This window comes from Colletotrichum graminicola, assembly GCF_000149035.1.
Source record: "Colletotrichum graminicola M1.001 genomic scaffold supercont1.13, whole genome shotgun sequence".
In the NCBI taxonomy this organism is placed as follows: Eukaryota; Fungi; Ascomycota; class Sordariomycetes; order Glomerellales; family Glomerellaceae; genus Colletotrichum; species Colletotrichum graminicola.
Window position 1 is genome coordinate 921100 of NW_007361017.1, and position 22079 is coordinate 943178.

General features: G+C 58.2%; 10 protein-coding genes across 10 annotated transcripts; 4 read left to right on the forward strand and 6 right to left on the reverse strand.

The window, feature by feature from the left end:
* Window positions 1-530: 530 nt before the first annotated feature.
* On the forward strand, window positions 531-1263 carry GLRG_04322 (uncharacterized protein; the record flags this gene model as incomplete). Its single annotated transcript, XM_008095007.1, has 2 exons — window positions 531-1093; window positions 1185-1263. 2 exons carry the CDS (start codon window positions 531-533, stop codon window positions 1261-1263), a joined length of 642 nt encoding a protein of 213 aa, XP_008093198.1.
* Window positions 1264-1541: 278 nt separating this feature from the next.
* Window positions 1542-2174, reverse strand: GLRG_04323 (HD domain-containing protein; the record flags this gene model as incomplete). The annotated part of the gene is made up of 1 exon (XM_008095008.1): window positions 1542-2174. One exon carries the CDS (start codon window positions 2172-2174, stop codon window positions 1542-1544), a length of 633 nt encoding a protein of 210 aa, XP_008093199.1.
* A 3125-nt stretch (window positions 2175-5299) lies between these two features.
* Window positions 5300-6220, forward strand: GLRG_04324 (uncharacterized protein; the record flags this gene model as incomplete). Its single annotated transcript, XM_008095009.1, has 1 exon — window positions 5300-6220. One exon carries the CDS (start codon window positions 5300-5302, stop codon window positions 6218-6220), a length of 921 nt encoding a protein of 306 aa, XP_008093200.1.
* A 1173-nt stretch (window positions 6221-7393) lies between these two features.
* Window positions 7394-8526, forward strand: GLRG_04325 (amidohydrolase; the record flags this gene model as incomplete). The annotated part of the gene is made up of 2 exons (XM_008095010.1): window positions 7394-8036; window positions 8129-8526. 2 exons carry the CDS (start codon window positions 7394-7396, stop codon window positions 8524-8526), a joined length of 1041 nt encoding a protein of 346 aa, XP_008093201.1.
* A 795-nt stretch (window positions 8527-9321) lies between these two features.
* GLRG_04326 (uncharacterized protein) lies at window positions 9322-10314 on the reverse strand (the record flags this gene model as incomplete). Its single annotated transcript, XM_008095011.1, has 1 exon — window positions 9322-10314. One exon carries the CDS (start codon window positions 10312-10314, stop codon window positions 9322-9324), a length of 993 nt encoding a protein of 330 aa, XP_008093202.1.
* A 456-nt stretch (window positions 10315-10770) lies between these two features.
* On the reverse strand, window positions 10771-11007 carry GLRG_04327 (uncharacterized protein; the record flags this gene model as incomplete). The annotated part of the gene is made up of 1 exon (XM_008095012.1): window positions 10771-11007. One exon carries the CDS (start codon window positions 11005-11007, stop codon window positions 10771-10773), a length of 237 nt encoding a protein of 78 aa, XP_008093203.1.
* A 1229-nt stretch (window positions 11008-12236) lies between these two features.
* Window positions 12237-13840, reverse strand: GLRG_04328 (uncharacterized protein; the record flags this gene model as incomplete). The annotated part of the gene is made up of 5 exons (XM_008095013.1): window positions 12237-12284; window positions 12343-12516; window positions 12572-13683; window positions 13743-13757; window positions 13819-13840. 5 exons carry the CDS (start codon window positions 13838-13840, stop codon window positions 12237-12239), a joined length of 1371 nt encoding a protein of 456 aa, XP_008093204.1.
* Window positions 13841-15153: 1313 nt separating this feature from the next.
* Window positions 15154-16562, reverse strand: GLRG_04329 (glutamate-5-semialdehyde dehydrogenase; the record flags this gene model as incomplete). Its single annotated transcript, XM_008095014.1, has 2 exons — window positions 15154-16202; window positions 16262-16562. 2 exons carry the CDS (start codon window positions 16560-16562, stop codon window positions 15154-15156), a joined length of 1350 nt encoding a protein of 449 aa, XP_008093205.1.
* A 1630-nt stretch (window positions 16563-18192) lies between these two features.
* Window positions 18193-20243, forward strand: GLRG_04330 (major facilitator superfamily transporter; the record flags this gene model as incomplete). Its single annotated transcript, XM_008095015.1, has 4 exons — window positions 18193-18592; window positions 18668-19026; window positions 19114-19808; window positions 19985-20243. The coding sequence occupies 4 exons, from the start codon at window positions 18193-18195 to the stop codon at window positions 20241-20243; spliced, it is 1713 nt and encodes a 570-aa protein (XP_008093206.1).
* A 202-nt stretch (window positions 20244-20445) lies between these two features.
* On the reverse strand, window positions 20446-22070 carry GLRG_04331 (indoleamine 2,3-dioxygenase; the record flags this gene model as incomplete). Its single annotated transcript, XM_008095016.1, has 3 exons — window positions 20446-21484; window positions 21568-21722; window positions 21780-22070. 3 exons carry the CDS (start codon window positions 22068-22070, stop codon window positions 20446-20448), a joined length of 1485 nt encoding a protein of 494 aa, XP_008093207.1.
* Between the last annotated feature and the right edge of the window lie 9 nt (window positions 22071-22079).

Genomic DNA, 22079 nt, shown 5'->3' on the forward strand with positions numbered 1-22079 from the left:
AACCGAATACCTATAGAGAGGCTTCCGATGCTTCTCTGGGAATTCCGATCCTCAGGTGTTGCTGGAATCAATTGCGAGGTGACATCACGTAAAAGGATGCATCATCGAGGCAAACTCGTTCCATTGTAAAATGTGCTAGGCGAGCCTCCGGATAAGCCGGTCCACGGGGGGGGGTTGTATGGGTCTTTGTCGATTGAGGGTTAGTCGAGAGTCCGAGCTTGCCTGCCCTTTTACGTCACCTTTACGGACCAGGGCCAGCTTTATCCTGTGTTGTTACTTCCGGAGATTGAGATCATATTTGTGGCGCTCCTGGTGCGTTTTCGCGAGAGGGAGGGTTTGTGGGAAGCTAGGGAGGACTGAACGTGAGACATGCCGTTTCCCTTGCTCCATGCCATCATGATTACCTATTGAACCTTTACCTCCCCTCCCCTCCACAGAAGAGAAAAAGACGAAGAAAGAAAGAAAAAACAAGCAACGTTTAGTGTAGGAGAGACGCCGGTAGCCATCACTCCACCTCTCTTACCCAAGTCATGAGGCCCGCCGCGTTTGACGGGATACACCTTGCACCCCGGTTCGGAGCACCGGCGTCATCCCAGCCCAACACTACCGCACGCCGACTACTACCGTTACCACTGATGGGGCTTCAGCGTCCATCGGGGGGAGCCACCACCACCCATGTGTCCGTCTTGGTACTCCGGGCCATCGGAGATCTCCCCTCAATCATCTGGGAGGTCCTGGCCGCCATCATCTGGGAAGGGTGGGTCACCATCACCAACCAGCTCCGCCTCCTAGTGGCCACCTACCCTCTGATGGTCATTCTCTACTTGTCCACCAGCGGCTTGGACCTCACCACCCTCATCGCCACCTGCTGCTCCGCCTACCTGTACATCTCATTTCTCTACACCTTCCGTCTCAGGGACCGTCTTCCGTGGGCCTGCCTCGCCGCGGCCTTCATCTGGTTCGACGGCCCGGACAGGCAGCTTATGCGCCGTGCCGCCGTCGCTGTCTTCATGCTGGCGCGGGACGACGACTGGCGCGCGGTGATGGACAAGAGGTTGCGGAGGCAGACGCTGCCCTGGCAGGATGGTACCGGGTTCGAGTTCTTGTACAACTTTGAGGGGCGCGAGCTGCTGCGCGAGGTCAGTCTGTATTGGGTCAACACGCTCTGCTCATCGTTTGGCCAGCACCGCGTGCCCCATGACTTTGGCTTGCGGACTTCCATCAGGGCTCTGGACGTGCTGGTCCTACCGCTCCTCGGGTTGATCGACTGGGCTTGGCGGTACAGGCAGGCCCAGAGAAGCATGAAGATGGACGAGATGGAGAGACGGAGGCCCGGGCTGTTCTGAGGAAAGGGAGCCGGACCGATGGAATAATGAGTGTAAAACATATAGCGAGTCTGGAGAGGGTCGAGCTTCTCGTTCGAGTCATCATACAATAAAATGAATTTCCTAGTCGGAACATGGACCGCGGTGTTGGAATAAATCTGGGTATCGAGTTGAATCGAAATGACGGCACCTTCATCCCCTTCCACAGCTAGGCCCTCATGCATTCACGGGACCTGCCTCGTCCTCCCACCACTCCATGAACGTCCGGATTCTACTTGTTCGCTCCCGCGCCATCTCCCTGCCCGGAGCCGTCTTCATCATGCCCTCGAGCTTGACCAGCTTCTCCTCAAAGTGCACGATAGAATCGTCCATGCTCCGCGAGCCCTTTGCGCCGCCAAAGGTGAAGCAGCGGCCCACCCCCACGGCACCGATGGCGTCCAGACGGTCTGCGTCCTGCACGACGGCCAGCTCCGGGTGCTCGGCGATCAACGCGCGGACCCGGGCCGGGTCCTTGATCTCGCTGGAGTAGCTGACGCCGAGGCAGATGGTCTGCACACGGGCGGCGAGCTGCGGGTCGACGCCGAGGGACCCGAGGACGGCGGAGACGAGGGTCGAGGCGTCCTCGCCGGGCTGGAGGTACTTGCGGTCACCGACGTCGTGGAGCAGGGCGGCGAGGGTGATGGTGTGCTTGTCCAGGGCCGGCGTGGCGGGGGACTGCGCGTAGATGCGGTGGGCGAGCGAGACAACGCGCCTGATGTGGTTGAAGTCGTGTGAGGCGTCGTACTTTGCCATGTAGCCCTCGACGTACTCCGTGACCTTGGCAACGACTTCCTCCTTTGTGGCTGCCATTCTGACGAAGGGGAAAAAAAGAAAAAGAAAACACTCCCAGATCGAGGCCACACTTTCTGTATTGGATGTTTACGTCGATCTCAGAAGGATCCGAACTTGAACATCAGAGAACAGAATGAAAACGGGCACCTCGTGACTTTTTTTTAATCAACCGGTGATAGCAAGGCTTCTCGCTCGTGGGTTGGTAATCCGGTCACTTCAACGCAATCTCTTCAACGAGGGCTTGTTGCAACTAATCTCAAGGAGAATAAAAACTCCGATGGTTTCAGTTTGACAAGAGATGGCTGCTGCCTGGAGCCGTTGACTCAGACCGACAGGAAGGGAGAGGAGGGCCCGCGTGACTTACCCGCGAAGCCGGAAAACGGTACACTATCTGCCCCGAAAGATTTCATAGAGGCAAAAACGCGCTGTCACGAGACTTCCCACGTGATTCCTCTCAAATGTGGAGTTCGCAACGGATGGGCTTGGCCCTCCCCCCTCCCTCGGGCGATCCAGACGTCTCCCGCCAGGCCTCCCCCAGGTACTGCCGTCACCCGTTTGATGCTTTGCCGACCTCACCACGTTTCCACGGATCTTGGAGGGGCAGATGTGGGAAACGACGTTCCCCAGCTCCATCTGCTGTGGTCCTGCAACACAAGAACGCCCAGCTCGTCAGCCGACATAACCCTCGCCGTGCTGAGGTCAGACCGCTCCGTGTGCGCAGTTTTCGTCTGTGAGACATCTATCGGCGTCACCGCTGGGCATCACCATTGATGGATGTCCTGAACTGCTGCTGCTGCCTGCTTATGAGTGGCCGTCTTTTCCAAGTGCCTCGTTATACGACTGCAAACCGATCGCAATGAGCCGCCCATCGCGGCCCAGAAACATTGCGGCTGCGGACTAGATCCTAGATCCCAGATCCCAGATGCGATGAGGGGAATTCCACGACGGGTGTTGCCATTTTCCACCAGCGGGGCATGATTCCGTCCGTATGTGATGGGCCTCACATACCCGCCGAAGCTAGAGATGCATGGATCCGGATGACGCGCCTCGATACTATGTCGAAGCAGGATGCCATGATGGTGCCGTTCCTCACATCCTACCCTCCGAGGTGTGTGGTGTGGACCGTGTGGTGTGGGTGGCTCAAAGGTCACGCAGACGAGCTGATGTCGGCCGAGGGCGGAGGACGGCAGTTTGTACTTGGCGGGCTGCAACCACGATCGGCCTCGTCGACTGACAGGCTACATCGCCGGGGCGGGGCAGGCAGCGAAGCAGGCTCTTTAGCGTTGGCTGCCTTGTTTCCTGCGTTTTTTGTTTCCTTCCAGCTCCGGATGTCGGTAGTGTTTGATCTCCTCCAGGCCAAGTTTGCGGGGTGGTTTCTCGACTTTGTCGTGCTTCCAAGCCAACAAAGATGGAGCGCCATCGGCAGAAGCTGGTCTCAATGCGCTCATATTGCATGCCAGGCCTTCAGAGCATCTGCTCCGGTTTACTTTCAAGGCAGGTACGGGAAGAAAGTGACGAACCGGAGTAAGCAGAACCGTCTGCATCGTTACTCGAGGAACCAGGAACATGGCTTCTGGCACCATGTTTGCCTGCATCCCCTCTCCGACTTGGGCGATCTTCGGTTCTTCCCTGGTCAAGCGGCTGGCAGAGATCATCAGCCGACAAGACTCCAATGAGAAAAAACAAAAGGTCAATCTCTGAATGCTTGCGCATCCACATGCAGCCCGCATGCACATTGACTCAGTGCATGATGCAGTCTGTCAGTTCGCTGCTCGGCGATGCGGACAGGCCGGCGAATACCGTGCAGGAATTGGGTAATGTCTTGGTCGGCTCATCTCTCAACCTCAAGGACGAACCAATCTCGGCGAGAGGGGGGAGCTATCGGGAGGGCTGGGAAGGCTCAAGAGCTTGGTGATGCTTCCGCAAAGCTGCATCGAGCATCCAAGTATTGATTGGCCCAACCTGCAGCATATCACTTGGTGATGGGTGATGGACGACTGGGCACAGAATAGCGACGGACGCGGGCTATTGGCCAGCGACGACAGGGATTTAGACGCCCAATTCAGAGCCATCAGAGGCCGGTCGGCTCTGGACCAGTAGGAGCGCACAGCGGACCGAGGGACGAACCCGGATCAACCCACTCCTTTCTTTCACAACAGTCTATTTTCGCCTGGAATACGTACTGAGTGAGTATGTTGGTATCTGATTCCAGGGAAACCCCTCTCCTTCACCATGCTTAACCGCCCAGCTTGCTGACCTGGCCCATCCCGGCAGCCATTATGTGGTAGCACCACTAAGGCATCGTACTAACCTGTTAGCAGGGAAGAATAGATGGGGACACGACGGGATGGTGACGGTGACGGCCTAGTCACAGTGAAGCGCTTTCGTTTCTATTTGCCAAACACATCTCGGAGAAGTACACGCAGAGCTTGACAGAGTGCCCATCTCTGGGATGAGGGGACCACCCACCCCCTCCCGGCCGGCTGATCCTCCCAACGCCGCCGCGGAGCACATCACCAGTGTGATATTGAATGCTTGCATCGACCATCCACAAGCCTCGTCGTCCCCAGCAGTCCTCTCATTGGACTGACCGTCGAGTGACGCCTCTTCCGTAAACTCCACTACGCTGACAAGTCTGCCGTTGCCCCGGCCATGGACTCCATGGCGCGAGTAACACCGCATCTCGGCTGGCCTCCCACGAACCCACCAGACGGGAATGGAATGGAAGGGTAGGGTACGTAGTAGGACGAGGGAAGAGAAAGGGTGGTGGCGGCCTCGACCGGTGGCCTCGTGCTGGCCTCCAAGGACGGCCGCTCAAACCATATAATGGAAGCCTCCCATCTTCCCTTTTCGTCTGTTTTTTTTCTCTTTCTCTTCTTCAGCAAGCTTACAACCAACTAATTCCAGTTTTCCGTTTTTCTCCTCCATCGTTTGTTCTTTCTTGTTTCCATAGAGCCGGTCTCTATCTTAATTCGCACTCCAAACTAATACCCAAATTCGTTTTTTTTTTGCGCAAACCATCACCAAAAGTTGCCGGTCAGCTTATCCCCCGATCAACGGAAATCTGGAATTTCTTGCTCGCCACGCACATTGTTCGCCAATCATCGCCTAATCGCAGCAACCCTCGTCCAAGAACCGCAATAATGTCGTCTACACAACTTTCCTTCTCCCTCCGTGTCTCCTCCGGTGTCAAGACCGTCCACCTGCTCGGCTCCTGGGACAACTACGTCGGCCAGCTCCCCCTCTCCAAGGACAAGACTTCGTCCAAGTCCGGCTCGTGGAAGGGCACCTTCAAGTTCAGCGGCTCCACCCTGACCGTCGGCCAGCGCTACTGGTACTACTACATCATCGACGGCTACCACGTCGCCCACAACCCCAGCGTTGCCTCCACCGTAGAGCCCACCACCGGCCGTGAGCTGAACATCCTCGACGTCCCCTCCAGCGGAAAGTCCTCCAGCAAGTCAAGCTCCAAGTCCAGCAGCAGCAGCAGCTCCAAGTCGTCCTCCAAGTCGTCCTCCCACTCCTCGTCCCGCAGCTCCCGCCACTCCTCCAAGGACAAGGACAGCAAGTCCAGCCGCCACCGCCACCGCTCCTCGTCCCGCGACATCCCCAAGGGTCGCCCCCTCTCCGTCTCCCAGATCAAGGCCCCCAAGCCCATGTCGCCCCACGCTACCCAGCACATTCTCAACAGCGACTACTGCGACGACGAGACCATCGAGGAGCTCACCGCCCGCTTCGGCGCCGCCGGCTTCGACGAGGAGGACATGGTCACCGACTTCTCCAGCTCCCCCGTCTCCTCCACCGGCTCCAGCCTGTCCTACCGCTCCGACAGCTCCAGCCCAAACTCTTCCCTGTCCGGTTACAGCACCCCAGGCTCCGACGTCAGCACCTGCACCTGCGAGCGCTACGGCATCACCCGCAAGGGCGACCGCGTCAAGATCGACTGTGGCGGCGCCCGCTGCGGCTACGGCGACAGCTCCGACTGCTCCGATTCAGAGGAGGAGGAGGACGACGAGGAGGAGTACGTCGCCTCCACCCGCCGCCACGGCATCGTCGTTCGATGAAGAGCTCAATCTTGCCCTGGGAAGGGACCAGCAAGAGAAATACACGAAGAAGAAGGCCCTACGTGGCCGTACATTCATTTCGTCGCGCAATGTTGCCGCGCCGCTGCCGCCTGTCTTAGAGACGACAGCGAGCCCGCGCTTGCCGACGGCTAATCATTGCATCCACCGAGAGAGCGGCGCTGCCGAGCTGGTCTCGGCACGCACGCCCCCTCGCTCCAAGTGGGTCGATGCTGCGACCCCACGCCGCGGCCGCCTGTCCGGGCCGCGCGTGAACCCCCTTTTCGTTTGTCACGTCTCCACACTGACAACGGAGCATCCTCGCATCCCTCCGCCAAAGGGAGGATGCGGGACCGAGACTCCAGGGGATGGAAAAGGAGCGCGCGGGAGCAACCGCTACCGCTGCCGCTCCTGGGAATGGACCGTTTTCGCGGCTCCGGGCTGGGCTTTGGAAGGCCCGGGCAAGCCGCCTCATGTAGACAGTCAAGCAACCGCCACAGGCGGAACTGGTAGATGCCTATTGAATCTACCCATTAATGAAACCAACCCAAAACTGCACTGCACCACCGTGACAATTCGTGTGTATTTTGTGAATCGAAACTTTTGGTAGGTGCGGTATAATGCCAGAAGCCCGAGTAACTCGGCGAACGGTACCGAACGGCACGGACGTCGGCCGGCTGGCGCAGGTGCGAGTCTCCACCGCCCCGTGACTACCGTAGTCCTTTCCGTGCCAGTAAAGAGCGTGCCAATGTTCGGTGGAGAGACCCCCGAAGAGGGTGGGGCCAACGGCATCAAAAGTAGGGTCCAGTGGGGGTTGATCACTAACCCAACTGGAACTGGAGTAACCGGGGGGGGTGACGGTCACTGCTGTAGTGTTGAGAGTAAGTGCGGGGACTTCACCTTCGCTCTCTCCTTGCTATTTCCATACCCCCCCCCCCCCCCCCCCACCTCCAGCTTGGCTCAAACATCTACTGCCCAGGCTACCTAGTCCACCATCAGGACCTCTATTTACCTTTTTTACTCTTTTCGAAACCCCTCATCGAGAAACCCTCAATTGAGCTACCCGGGACAAGACAGGACAACACATTCCCAAGATCCCTCTTGCCCCTCTCACTCAGGCGTCCCGCCCGCCAGAAGAAGACTTACCCCGACTCCTCGAAGCCCACAAAGCCCACCATGGCCGCCGACTACCCCATTGTCGACTCCCACATACACCTCTACCCGGAGTCGGAGCTGGAGACGCTCGCCTGGGCGACCCCAGGTGACCCCCTCGTGACGCAACGCTCCGTCTCCGACTACGTCGCCGCCACCGGCTCGCCGGCCAACCTCAAGGGCTTCATCTTCCTCGAGACGGACCGCAAGCACGACCTCGAGGCGGGCGCCCGCGACGGCTCGGGGTGGGAGTTCCCCCTTATGGAGGTCGCCTGGCTGCGCCGCATCGCCGAGGGCAAGCCCCGCGACGGCGAGGGCCACACGCCCGACCAGGCCAGCCTGTGCCTCGGCATCGTCCCCTGGGCCCCGCTGCCCTCGGGCGCCGCCGCCATGGAGAGGTACCTCGACCGCGTCAAGGAGGTCGCGGGCGAGGCCGTCTGGCCCAAGATCAGGGGTTTCCGATACCTTCTTCAGAGCAAGCCCCACGGCACCGGCCTGACGGACGACTTCATCGCCGGCCTGAAGCTCCTGGGTAAGCGCGGGTTCGTCTTCGACCTGGGCGTCGACCAGCACCGCCGCGGCAACAAGCAACTCGATGATACGTTGGAAATCATCTCTCGTGCTCACGAGGGTGTCCCCGAGGAGGAGAAGGTCACATTTGTCATCAGTCAGTCAAACTCCCCTCCCCCTCCCCCTCTTTCTTGTCCTTTCACTTCGTCCCTATATGCGAAAACAGCCTACTGACGAACCGTGATCCAGACCACCTGTGCAAACCCGACCTCGGCATCATCAACACCACCGACCCCTCCTTCGTCCACTGGCGCACCGCCGTCTACGCGCTCTCAAAGTGCTCCAACACCTACATCAAGCTCTCGGGCGGCTTCTCCGAGATGCCCGATTCCCTCAAGAGCCAGGACCCCAACGCCATCTTCGAGGCCATCTTCCCCTGGCTCGGCGTCGTCCTCGCCACCTTCGGCACCCGCCGCACAATGTTCGGCAGCGACTGGCCCGTCTGCACCGTCGGCGTCGAAGAGGCCTGGCGCAAGTGGAAGCTCCTGGTCGAGCGCACGTGCTACATGGCCACCCTCGAGCCTGAGGACCAGGCCGCCCTGTTTGGCGGCACCGCGCTCAAGGCGTACGGCATCAAGGACGTTTGAGTCGCATCCATCTTTTTTCTGTCTATATGATGATACAGCGTGAGTCTGGGGGGGCGGGAAGGGGAGGGAGGGGCTGGCTTCTCAGATGAGGCATCGCTGGTCTCCCATGTTTTTACAGAGACCCCGCTACGGTCTTGACGATTTGACGCCGGCGCTGGAATGGCTTTGGCGACGAAAGAGTAGCTTTGCACAAACACACACACACAGATAAGATACCAAAACAACATGATTTTTGCCGTCCGCGTCTCTCTGCTCCAAATCTGCTGCACGCCGGTCCGTTGCTTCTTCCCTTTGGGATGGGGAGCTCATGGAGGAGAGATTCCAGATGGCTGTGGTTTCTCGTATCAATGCCACCTACACGTTCGAGTGCCGAAACCAAGAACAACGTTTTGACGGAAACCCGTTATTGTATGCTTGTTTCTCCTGTCTAAGAGTGAAGAGAGTAGTGGACCGCCTGCTAATCTAAACATGTACAAGCGACTCGAGTCGGCTCAGAGGCTGCGGGCTTGCCTGCTCCAACTGTCCCATCATCGCTCAACCCGCCGTAGCTGTCGAATTCAGCCCCCATGATGGATCATGTCATGGCATATAATTTTGCCTACTTCAAACATCCACCCGTACACTCTGGCTAATTTCCGATAATCGATACAAAGGATTGTCAGCTTATAAATGCGGCTTATTGTGAATCTCGAGGATTCAGACTCTGTTTGCTGAGATGGTTCACCCCAAGCCCAATCAATGCATTTGTTATTGTGCCTCTCACGGTCAGGAACTGTGAGCGACTGTGCCGTTAGCTCAAGGGTACGGGTCGGCGCCCTTGAGCCGTTTTGCCCTTCTGGATTGCCGGTCCTTGCATTCGTGAGCATATCCCGGTTCGTTCGCCTTGCGCCATTCGATGTAAGCCTCGTAATTTTGCTGAGCAAACGCGTCAGGTACTCGCGGTTTACGAGCGGGTCTTGGGCCTATACAGGGCACAGATGAAGGAGCTGTGTTTGAATTGAGGAAGTTGCCCTGATTTGGCATCGACGGTTGTTCTGGGAGAAAGCAAGAGTTAAGATGTGGAATAAATCCAGAACCTGGCATCGATGGACCGTTAGCCATCTGTCGACCATAGTCGGGAGCTGGCATGTAACAACTCTTCATCTGGGGGACGTATCTAGACGGAGGTTGAACGGAAGCTGGCAGGTTAGGCTGCGAACCAAATGGTGGTAGCCGGGGAGGAATACCGGCCTTACTCGGTGGAACAAACGGGACGAAGCCTGCAGCAGACGGGTTCAATGGCGCACCCGGCATCTGTGAGAACATGCCAAACGGAGACGTCATTGAGTTGTTATGGAGTCCGAAAGTGGGACTTATGGGTGGTGAAGTAGTATGCTGGACAAAGGGCGGCTGCAAAGTCGGACTCATCACGAGAGTCGAAAAGGGATCCGGCAGTGACATGTATTGCGGTCGCACTTCGGGAATACCAAATCGTTGGATTGTGTTGGCAATGATTTCGTCCAGACTCTGCGGGGGAGCATCAATGATGTTGGAAGGGCTACTACTGCCCAATATCTTCTTGAGCATTGAGAGGGGAATGCTGATAGACGTTTCTTCGGGGCTTTCCACTTTGATGGGGTCTTGTTTGGGGACAATAAATGAGAACTCCTTTGCCATGGGGTTAAGAGTTTGAGCCTTTACCGAGCTTCTGACATCGACACCAGAGTCGCCGGAGTCGCCAGAATCGCCAGAAACGCCAGAATCACCGGAATCTTTCCTTGGTCGATTTTCGTTGGGCTTTCTTGCCATGTGAGACGAATGAAAACCATGGGAAGAGGGGCGAAGCTTTCTTAGAATCTCTTGATATCGATCTGGCTGACCATGAGTAGAGCCTTCGCTTGACGGCTTGGGATTCCGGTCAGCTATGCTGGTTACCGCTGGGTCGTGTATGACTGCAGTTGTGCTCTGCTTTGATTGTGCTCGTGGTTTTTCGAGACGAATGTCGCCGCCGAATGTTCCCTCCTTTTCATACTTGCAAGGCATTTGGAGATCCATCATGGAGGACTTACGAGGTGTGACTCTGGTCCTCCTCAAGTGTTTGTCGAACTCGGCGACTCCGTCATCACGTATCTGAGATCTGAAGCGATTTGCATTTCTAATGCTGCGAATTTCGGCAGTGTTGAATAGGTTATTGTGCTCTTTGCATTTGGGGTCCTGGCATTCGTGGAATAGAACGTCCAAAACGAGGGGTGTGCGATCCTGCTTCTAAGAGGACATGTCTGTCCCACCGCTCCGAACTGGGGCGACACCGACCACGGCACATCTGGCTGTAGCCATAGACTTGCCGTCAGTCTTCTCCAGAGCACGTTTGTTCTCCCCAAATACTGGGTCGGTAGCATTTTCCAAAGGGTCGATACCGGCAACAGGCCTTCGCCAGTGGGTAGCTGGATTGGCTATATCGAAGTCGGTGACGGAGGTTGACGAATTTCGCTTTCGGGACATCTTGACCTGGTGGGTATGTTGGTGGTCATGGGAAGCTTGCGGTCTCCGCCAATTGGCGGCTTTTAGTGCTGTAGTGGGCTTTTCCATGTTTACTTTATTTCAATTAGCCATCGTCTCTTAACTGCCGGGTGAGATAAGGAGCCTCACCAAATCCTGCAATGGTCAGGCAATGACCCTGCCAGCCAGTCGGAGAAGTAACGAAGCAAGCCGTGCAAACTCAAAGGTTGGCAAATGAGTGATTTCGCGAGGCAACCGAGATGTGGTACCATATGAGACGCAGGAGAGACTAATGGCCGTACGCCGTCGAAGATCGAAGTGGTAGTGAAAATATGTAAAAGTTGAGGTTTTGGGCGAGTAAAGTTGACTCGAGTATTGGGTTGTGGGTGCCAATCGGGAAACCGCCGACGAGAGCAACGATGAACAGTAGAGATTTAACGGCAGCAAATGCGCCGCAGGTTATCTGGTCGGCCAATACACCCAAAGTTGATCGAGCGGCCTTGTCGCTTCGCCGGACGGATGGTGCAGGATGATGAAGCTGAGAGGCGAGGGGGATGGCAACGGTTGCTCACTGATGGAAGTAAACCTGCGTACCCGTGACGTGATTGAACCTTCTCGCTGGTGTAAAAGCATGCGCTCTAGGCTAAAGCCTGTAAGTCTGCGAAGATGTGTCCAAAAAAAAAAGGGGGGGGGGGGGGGGGAGTGGAGGTTGAGGTGGTGGTACGATGGGTGATGCTGACAGGTTGGATGATGGAGGGAGAGGTTGATGAACGAGCACGGCGCGATTGTGGGTGGGTGTCTTATGACCAACCGGACAACATGTTCTGCGATGTGTAGAAAAAGACGGAAGGTAGGTTGTCTGGCATAATATCCATTTGGGTGGATAAGGATAGGTCCCTCCTGCCCGGGAAAGGTAAAGCATAAACTGGCCTCTCCTTCCCAGCCGATGGAAATAATGTTCGAAGATACAAAACCGCATTCACTTTTGAAACTCCTTTCCTCGAAGCCTGTTACCAGAACATGGACGGTCTCTGACCACATAACAAAGGCATAGTAGAGGTATGGGGGAAACAGGAGAGGATATTATTTTTAGCACGCTACTTTTCCAAGGGTACTGAATCACATCAACATCTTCATCTGGAACTTATCCGCTTGCCAAGGTCACTCCATGAAATGTAACGCAAACAAGATCTGGAGATTTGCCAATATGCAAGCAAGCGTTCCAGGGACCTTTAAACGGACTGGTTCGTCTGCCCACTAAGATAGGCACTAAAGTGTTTCTGTAAGGCAATACATCAGCATGGTCAACCAGGTGTAGAAACCATGAAGAAAACTTACCGCGTTTCTCGTCTGCATGAATACGGTTCCAGGGCCCGTGAACTTGCAGACCAGGCCCTCGCCCGATGAAATGCCAGAGATGATGCCTCCAGACGCGACTCGCTCCATGATATACTTGACGTTCCAAGCCACCAAGTGGCCGTTATCGACGATGTACTTCTCACCGTCCATGAGCTAGATTAGGGTCAGCACTGTCGGTGTGTCGTTAGAAGCACCCAAGTTCGCTTACGTCTTTCCGGATGATGGCGCCAAAACTGGTCAGCCAGAGCAAGCCGGTACCGCTGATTTTATACACAAACAAACCCTCCCCACTGAAAATTGCCTTGCTGAGACCTTGGCGCTTATGGTCTTTGATGACGCCCTGGGTGGAAGCCAGGTACGCATCATGTCCGACGGACCACGTCTCCTTGCCCGTAAGACGCAGACTGGTAACGTCGCCGAGCATAGGCGGGGCCAGAAGAAGTTCACCGGGCCCGACAAAGGTTGAGCTGGCCATCTCGGCACCGGCCACAAGCTTCTTCATGCTGAACTTGATCTGACCCCTGAGCGTCACCGAGTGTGACATGGCCACCATGACACCCGGCTTCGCGTTCAACGGGCAGCCCATGGCCAGCTGGATTGTGAGTATAGTGTTGGTGTCCCGGTGGCTGATTCGGTAGCTCCCACCATTGAAGGTGCCGACATCGTCGACGGTTGCCGTGGCTCCTATGAAGTGCGTCGTGGGAGGCGCGCCGCCAACGAGGTTGGACGGGTTGCTCGTGTTGACCGGCGTTTCCTCGACATACTCCTTCTCCGGTAGACTGGAAGCCTCGGGCGGAGGAGAGAACTGGTGTTGCGAATTGGGGGTTTCTGACTGTCGAAAGGGAAGCTGCGTCTGTTGGTGTTGCTGGTGCTGCGGGGACGGCTGCGGTGACTGTTGAGGAGGCGGCTGGTACTGCTGCTGTTGAGGCTGTCCTTGGGGAAGACCCGGGGGCGGGGGATATTGCTGAGATGGCGCAGGCGACGTCGTAGCTCGGGGAGGCGGCGCGTATGTCCTCCCCTGGCTTGGAGATGCCTGTTGAGGGGGAGGATAGTTTGCGTGCTGTCCGGCCGAAGGCTGGGGAGGTGGTGGGTAGTTCTGAGGCGTGCTCGAATGGGGAGGAGGAGGAGGGTAGCTCTGCGCCTGCGAGGCTTGAGGCGGAGGCGGATAGTTCTGCGACTGCGCTGGGGAGGGCTGAGGTGGCAGAGGGTAGCTTCCACTATGGCCGTGTCGAGGTTGTGAGGGAGGAGAAGGGTAGGAGAACTGGGTCTGGTGAGCGGGCGGCGATTGCGGCGGCGGCGGATAGTTCTGCTGGGGTTGACCTTGAGGATCGGTCAGCCAAGGGGACAATCGACGGCTTCATTCGCTCAACAAGACGTACCTCCCGAGGGGGGAGCTGTGAAGAGTGTCAGCGCAAGTTACTCTTGTCCGTTTGGCGGGGCAGATGAGCGACTCACGGGGATAGTATTGGGCAGACATGGCCACAGGCTGCTGACGTCGTCTAGATGCTGAGTATTTCAGATTTTTAACAATCAGACTCGGCCAGGGAAGATGCAGGGCGAAGTCGCGGAGGAAAACAGCGAGACGATCTCGATCTGCCTTCAAGTCAGTACAGTCAGTCTGGTGGCAATGAGTTGTCGCATCGCTGCCCCGCACTTACAGTGATCACAGCCACGCTAGATGACACAGAGCGCACACAGTGAGACTCGGGTTCCACGAGAGAAATGCCGCCTACCAAGCGAATTCGAACGGTCGAAACTTCCGAACAGGTATCGGGGAATGTCAAAGGAAGGAAGCGAGAGAGAGGGGCATGCGTTGCGCAAAGACAATGGGCGCCCTCGGGGTTCAGGTCCATTAAAGAGGGAGCTTCACGCGCCGTACAAGACAGCTCCGCCAGGACCCCTGCCTTCCACGACTGGCCACGAAATGTGGCCGCATTGCCCCCCCCCCCCCCCCCCAGCTTCCCGTTAGCCTGCATTCGATAAGTGTGGTAGGACAAGTACTGTAGTAATTATTGGGGGCCTTCTCCCAGAGGTCGAGGTTCCAATTCGAGCTGCTTGGTTGGGATGGTCTGCACGGTCGTCCAATCGCTGGCAACCGCCTAGAGGGCCGGAGAGAGTCTCTAACTTTTTTGGGCGCCAGGCGAAGAGGGGCGGCGCTTAGAGTCGACCAACAGCAAGTCGCGCTGTTATTGGCCGGTCTTCTTGCCTCTTATTCACTCCCTGTTTTACAACTTTGGTCATCAAGTTTCATGCTATGCTGATTTCCGAATGGGACATGTCTCAATGGCTATCTCGAGGGCGCCTCGTGAAAGTAGCATGTTGTGACAAGGCTGTTCGCGTGGCATTCGGGAAGCCAAGGGACAGGAAAGGATGCCTTCCGGGAGTCGGAGGCTTCGCTAAGGCTTTGCCAAAGCATTCCCGCTGTGAAACGTAGAGCCCATGTCCGGAAATGCTATGTGATCCAATCTTATGTGGCTTGCGACAGACATTCGGGTAAGACGGCAGGAGCCCGGCTTCTCGGCGGTTAGGGCCGCACTGAACCGGCAGGTTCCCGACTGATGTGGGGCCGGACCCGGCAACGACCGCTGCCAGAAAAGGATCAACGGAACTCAGACTGACAGCTGAAATGGCCCCTCTCGGGTGTGGTTCTTCATTTATTTGGGGGCTTTTTACTTTTTCTTCTTCTTCTTCTTTTTCGTTCCCTTTCCCAACCCACAACGCCTGACTAACGCCGAGTTAACATGCTCTTTTCCTTTTGTCTCTGTCCCCCCCCCCCCCCCCCCCACTCCCTCAGAACGACAACTTCTCGTGCTTGAAAGGCTTCTGCCCCTCACCCTCTCCGTACGCCAGCGACACTTGACCGTGGCCTCTGATCTTGTATTTGTAAATCATGAGACCCTCCAGGCCGACGGGGCCGCGGGAGTGAATCTTGTTGGTGCTGATGCCGACCTCGGTGCCGAAGCCGTAACGCATGCCGTCGGCCATGCGCGTCGAGGCGTTCCAGTACACGCCCGCGGCGTCGACGGCCGCCATGAACCTCTCGGCGTCTTCGGACGACGAGGTGAGGATGGCCTCGGTGTGCTTGGAGCCGTGAAGGTTGATGTGTCCGATGGCCTCGTCCAAGGACGCGACGACCTTGACGGCAAGGTCGAGGGAGAGGAACTCGGTGTCGAAGTCTGCATCCTTGGCGTCGACGACCTTTGCGGCAGCGTCTCCCAAGATGTTGGACTGGAGGGTGGCCTTGGACTTTGCATCGCAGTGCAGCGTCACCCCCTTTGCGACCAGGGCCTCGGCGGCGGCGGGGAAGACGGATTCGAGGGCCGACTCCTGAACGAGCAGGGTCTCCAGACTGTTGCAGGCAGCTGGGTAACTCGTCTTGGAGTCGACGATGACGGCCGCCGCCACGGAGGGGTCGGCGGAGTCGGTGAGGTAGATGGAGCACAGGCCGTCGGCGTGGCCCAGGACGGGGATCTTGGTAGACTCCTTGATGTAGCGGACGAGCTCGTTGGAGCCGCGGGGGACGACGAGGTCGATGTACTGGTCGAGGGCCAGGAGCTGGGGGATGACGTCGCGGGTGATGACGAGCTGGATGGCCGAGTTGGGGACCTGGGACTTGTCGAGGGCGGCGGAGATGACCTTGGAGATGGCGATGAAGGACTCGGTGGACTCCTTGCCTCCCTTGAGGATGGCTGCATTGCCCGACTTGATGGCCAAGGAAGCGATGTTGGCGATGACCTCGGGGCGGGCCTCGAAGATGATGAGAAGGACGCCGATGGGGCAGGTGACCCTCTCCAGGATGAGACCATCATCCAGCTTGGTCCTCAGGGTGACCTTGCCGACTAGGTTCGGGTCAGAGAATGAAGTGAAAGGGGGCGGAGCCGTCGGTGAGCACACATACCGGGGTCCTCGAGTCCCCGCACATCCAAGATGCCCTTGAGCATATCCTCAAACTTGCCCTTCTTGCCCAGATCTAGGCGGGACACGAGGCTCTGGCTCAACTGGCCATCGGCGGCGGCCTTTCGTGCGAGGTCCAGGTCTCGCGCGTTGGCGGCCAGGATTTCATCGCGGGCGTCGGCGAGGGCGGCGTGGATGGCGGTGAGAGCGTCGTTGCGGGCTTCGGCAGAGAGGGTCGCGAGTGTGTGGGAGGCCGACTTCGCACCCTTTGCGGCGTCGGCGGGCGAGGCGTTGGTAAGGGACATGGTTGCGGTTGGTTGCGGACGGGATTGGCTGGGTGCGCCGGCGGAACGTTACTTCTTATTGCACTCACAAGCAAGTTCGGGACAATCCGTATGAGTCAACTAAGAAATGTCACAGCTGCTCTATGTAAGTTAATACCTAGTCAGTCAGTCTTGTTGGCGGGTGGAGGGCTCGTGCCACATGGCGGGGCAGGGCAGCATGTTTGCTATGAAAATTTGGAGCCCCGCATTCGGAAGGGAGAATCAACATTGAGTTAAAAGCCAATTCATCAAACCCCCAATGACATGTCGACTGTCAGCCGAACAACCTTGTTTGAATACACAAGAGACACAGACAGAGCGGACATTGCAAGAGCCTCACCCGACGACATCGCTCCTGTAAAATCCAATCATAATTTCAACACGCCTGGCTACCTTTTCACCTCTCTAGGGCGGCTTGCTTTGCTGGCCATCTTCTCCCAGTAACTCACAGTGGTGGGCCCCCCCCGGAAAAGGTTATCACTGGCATTGCATCCATCCGTCTTCTCTTCCATCTGTGAAGCAACCTTCCTCACCTTGAATGTTGCGACGACTCGATAGCATATCCTTCGAGTATTTCTCTTCCATCGCCCCCGTCTCGTCAACCTAGTACGCCGTGTGAGGGCTCATCCGACACCCCTTTCTTCACCTCACCTCCGTGTGTCAAAGCTTTCTACTTTTAGATATCCCACCCTCCGTCACGAACCCCGCCAAGCATGCAGGCCATAGCGACGACATATGTGTGTTGTACCTATGTATGCACTCCTCGACAGCCACGCGCCGGGCCGGGAACTGCTCGTTTCGCCAGATAAGGAGCGATCCTCCGATAAGAACCCGAGCCGAAAGGAGTTGTGTCCCCTATTGCCGATCGCGCACCTCGTTGTACGCAGCGGATATAGGACGGGAACCGGAGCCCGAGCTCTTATGCGGTGCTACGTAGACGATGATGGCAAAGTCCAACGGCCAGTTGCCCATCTAACCTACCGCCCTTTGCGTTTTTACTAATTTGATTCCGAACCCAAGTGCTCCATTCCATCGCTCCCGCTCTCCCGGCCTCGTCCTTCTCTTGACGCACTACCCTCTAGTCCTCTCATGGCCCGTTGGCTTGCTTACACCATATGCTCGTCATGCTGCTCCACCTGCCCTGTCTGTCCAACGGCCGAGGCATCTTTTCGCGCTCGAAACATCGGCTGTCCAGAGCCGAGCGCCGTCTCGATCCACCCCCACTGCGGAACGGTACCCGACCCCAGGAGCACTTGAGTGACTGACTCCCCATGAGGAGCCTAGTACGGAGTAGCATCATGACCAACCCTGGGAGGCAGGTGTGCGGGGTTGGGAGAGCCGGACAGGGCCCGAATAAAAAAACGGCCACGCCCCGGCAATTCCTGTCGTCGTTCGTGCTTGCTTGCGCTCCTCTCTTCTCTCGTCCTCCAGATATTACTTATTGACTGCCTTTTTCTTCCTCGTGAGTCTCCGAGTTCCGGCTGCCGTTCTGGTTACATGTGTCTGTTCCCGTTTCCCATCGGCCTCGACAGCTCTTGATCCTGGGCATTGGACGCGCGAGGAGCTCGCTCGCTGGTGAAAACCCGCTTCGGCACCGATTCGGCGTTCGACCATGACCGCCACCACAACACGCGACCCGGAAAAGGACGCTTTTCCGCTACAAGACGCTCCTGGGCGCGGCGACGAGCCGAGTCAATCGAGCGACAGCGACGATGACGAGGACGAGATCACAGAGGTCGGCCGGGACCGGCGCAGGTCCCGTGTCGAGTCGGACGGCGGGGGCCCGGCAGCCGGCGACGTCCCGGTGAGGCCGCGGTCCCGCGCCTCCTCCACCCGCTCCCGCGCCCTCTCCGTCGTCGCCAGGTCCAAGAGGCGCGGCCTCTTCGCCCAGCTGGCCGCCATCCCCGAAGTGGACAACCCTTACAATTACGCCGACAAGACGAAATGGACAATCACCCTCATCATCGCTCTTGCCGCCGCCGTCTCCCCCATGGGCTCATCCATATTCTATCGTAAGCTGCGCAACACGCACCCCCCTCCTAACCCTCTCCAGGGCTTTGGTTTGAACCACCATTAACATGTGCAAGCCGCCCTGCCGGAGATGGCCAAAGAGTTCGACGTCTCGCCCACCATCACCAACTTGTCTGTGGCGTTCTACATGCTGGCGATGGCCATCTTCCCGCTGTGGTGGTCGTCCTTCTCGGAGACCCTGGGCCGCCGGACCATCTACCTGTTGTCCTTCGCCCTCTTTGTCGTCTTCTCCATCCTCAGTGCCGTGAGTGTGAACATCAGCATGCTGATCGTGATGCGCCTCTTCGGCGGGGGCGCCAGCGCCAGCGTCCAGGCCGTCGGGGCTGGTACCATCGCGGATATCTGGGAGCCGCGCGAAAGAGGCCGCGCCATGAGCATCTTTTATCTCGGTCCGCTGACCGGGCCCCTCCTGGCTGTAAGTCCGCCCACGTCATCCCCGCCGAGAGCGACGCGTCTACCGGGCCGCTGACCCTCTTTCTCTCTCTCTCTCTCTCTCGTATAGCCCATCATCGGCGGAGCACTGTCACAGCGTTTCGGCTGGCAGTCGACAATGTGGGCGCTATCCATCTACGGCGGCCTGGTCCTCGTCATGATCCTCTTCTGCCTCCCCGAGACCCTGGCGCCGCCCAAGCCGCCCGCGCCGCCCGCCCGCGCCGCCTCCGACGGCGACAAGGTCACCCTCTCCCGGACGAGGACGACCGAGTCCGTCAAGGTGCGGTCGAAAAAAGCGGCGGCGTTCCTGAAGAAGTCCTTCCTCGACCCGCTCTCGGTGCTGCTCTACCTCCGCTTCCCGCCCGTCGCCATCACCGTCTTCTTCGCCGCCATCACCTTCGGCGCCCTCTTCTTCGTCAACATCTCGGTCCAGGCCACGCTCTCGGCGGCCCCGTACGGCTTCCAAGAGCTCATCGTCGGCCTCTTCTACTTCCCCGCCGGCCTGGGCTACTTCATGGCCTCGCTGCTCGGCGGCCGCTGGCTCGACGTCATCATGGCGAGGGAGGCCAGGAAGGCCGGCCGCTACGGCGCCGACGGCAAGCTGATCCTGCTCCCGGAGGACAGGATGCGCGAGAACATCTGGATCGCTGCGACGGTGTACCCTGCGTCCCTGATCTACTACGGTTGGGTGGTAGAGAAGGGTCTCTTCTGGTTCGTGCCGTGTATCGGTCTCTTCACTTTTGGAGCCAGCTCCATGCTGGTCTTGTAAGTTTTCCGCCCCCCCCCCCTCCGGAGTTTTTGTTTTTTATTTCTTTATTTTTTTGTTTTTGCTTTTTTCCTTTTCTTTTCTGGGGTTTATTTGCCCATCCACACACACACTTCCGTCGGGCTCTGCTCCTTATCGTCCCGTCCGATCTCGGCTAACACCGCTCCTCCCGCAGTGGCGCCGCCACCACCATGCTAACGGAGTTCATGCCCAAGCGCAGCTCGGGCGGCGTCGCGGTCAACAACTTTGTCAGGAACATCTTCAGCTGCGTCGGCGCCGTCGCCGCGCAGCCCTTGATCGGCGCCATCGGGAACGGCTGGCTGTTCACGATCCTGGGCATCTTCACGTGGGTTTCGGGCTACATCTGCGTCTGGACATTGAGGAGGTTCGCGCCCAGGTGGAGGAAAAGCATGGATAAGGCGATGCAAAACTAAGGCATGACTTGCGTCCCTTAGCGCGCCCGCTGTGTACGGTTACATACATGATGGAGCAGCAGCGCACGGGCGATGATGGACTGGTTGGGTTGATAGACTTGCTTGAATACGTTATCTGCATGAGACTCGCTCTATGACACACACACACACACACACACACCGCACCTTTCCCGATAATAACCAGCGCCCGCAGCTCCTTTGTCTACGAGGAAGATGTGGCCGTATTGACGCCGCGCTCGGCGCAGTACTTGGCCACCTCCTTCCGCAGCGTGTGCTTCTGCCTCGACACCAAGTCCATGACATTCCGCAGCTCCTCGCCGAGGTCCCAGTCTCCCTTGTCCCCGCCGCCGACGGCCTCGTACAGGCCCTCCATCTCGACGAGGATGGCCTCGAGTTGGTTTGGCAGCCAGGTGACGATGGGGCTGCCGCCGGTGGCCGTCGGGTGGGATGTGCGCTTGAGGATGTACTCGCGCGCGAAGCACCAGTGGCGCCAGCGGAAGTCGCGGACCTGGTGCAGGATGAGGAGCCACAGGCGGCGGGACTCGCGGACGGCCTCCCGCTCGCTCTCGGTGAGGCCGTCGGCCGACAGCTTCGTGGCGAGCGCGGCGTCCTTGAGGCCGACCTCGAGCGAGCGGTCCTTGACGTGCATCAGGAACTGGCGGTGGTTGCTGGGGCGGTAGGACCTGAAGTCCTTGAGGATCTCGGTAAGGGGCGTGTCGGGCATGGGCACCTGGAGGAGGTTGTCCATAAGGGGCACGATGGAGTCGTTGGCGCCGGACTCGCCGCGGAAGGACATGGGCTCGTCGCCGTTGACGCCCTCGTAGACGACGCCGTTGGGGAACATGCTCTGGCTGGTGATGCCGAAGATGAAGGTGCGGAAGCTGGTGTAGCTCTGCGGCCGCGACTTGTCCCACATGGTCTCCATGGTGTTGTTGATGGTGCGGAGGGCGGCGAGCACCTCGGACAGGCCGCGGTTGAGGACGGCGCGGTCCAGGGGCGAGCCGGGGGAGGCGGATGAGCGGAGCGCGTCCATCGTGCCCTTGACCAAGCCGCCGGTGTGCTTCACCATGGCGATGTGGACGAGGACGAAGCCGGCCTCGGACGAGGTCGGGTCGAGGCCCTTCTCGAAGGCGCGGATGAGGCGGACGTTGGAGTACTCCAGGCCCTTGGAAGGATCCTCGAGACGGTAGTTGTAGAGGGCGTAGGATCCGGCGTACTCCATCCACGGCTTGAAGCCGGTGCTTCGTGTTTGTTAGTGATTGCGAAGGGCAAGATAAGGGATGTGGGGGGGGGGGGGGGCAGAAATAGGAGAGTGTGGGCTTACAGCTCAGCGCAGCGGGCGATAGGCATTGAGATGTTCCTGGGCAGACGATCCCTTGCGAGGCCGTACCCCTCGCCCCTGACGAAGCGCTCATGGCAGGGCTCGAGCAGGTATGCGGACGCGAGGAACGAGTAGTCGCGGTACAGGGCGTTCATCAACTGTTCCCACGGTCAGAGGGTGTAAAACGGATAGTGCGCTTGTGCATCTAGGCTTACAGGCAGGTTGTCCTTGTATTGGTCGATGGCATGGGTCAGGTCGGGGAACTCGGCGTCGACCGTCTCGCCCAGCTTGGATGAGGCCAGTAGGCCCGGCGTGCCGTCAAGCTTCTTGACGGGCATGCGGGAGAGTATGTCCTCGAGCGGGGCGAACTCGGAAGGAAGGACGGCAATAGGGTCCGCACGGGGAAGGAAGCCGCGGGTGGTGGAGACCATGAAGGCCGGGAGGGAGTTGTCCTCGGGACGGGGGTCATCGAGGACAGGGAAGGGGGTGGAGTCGATTGATCCCATTGTGAAAGA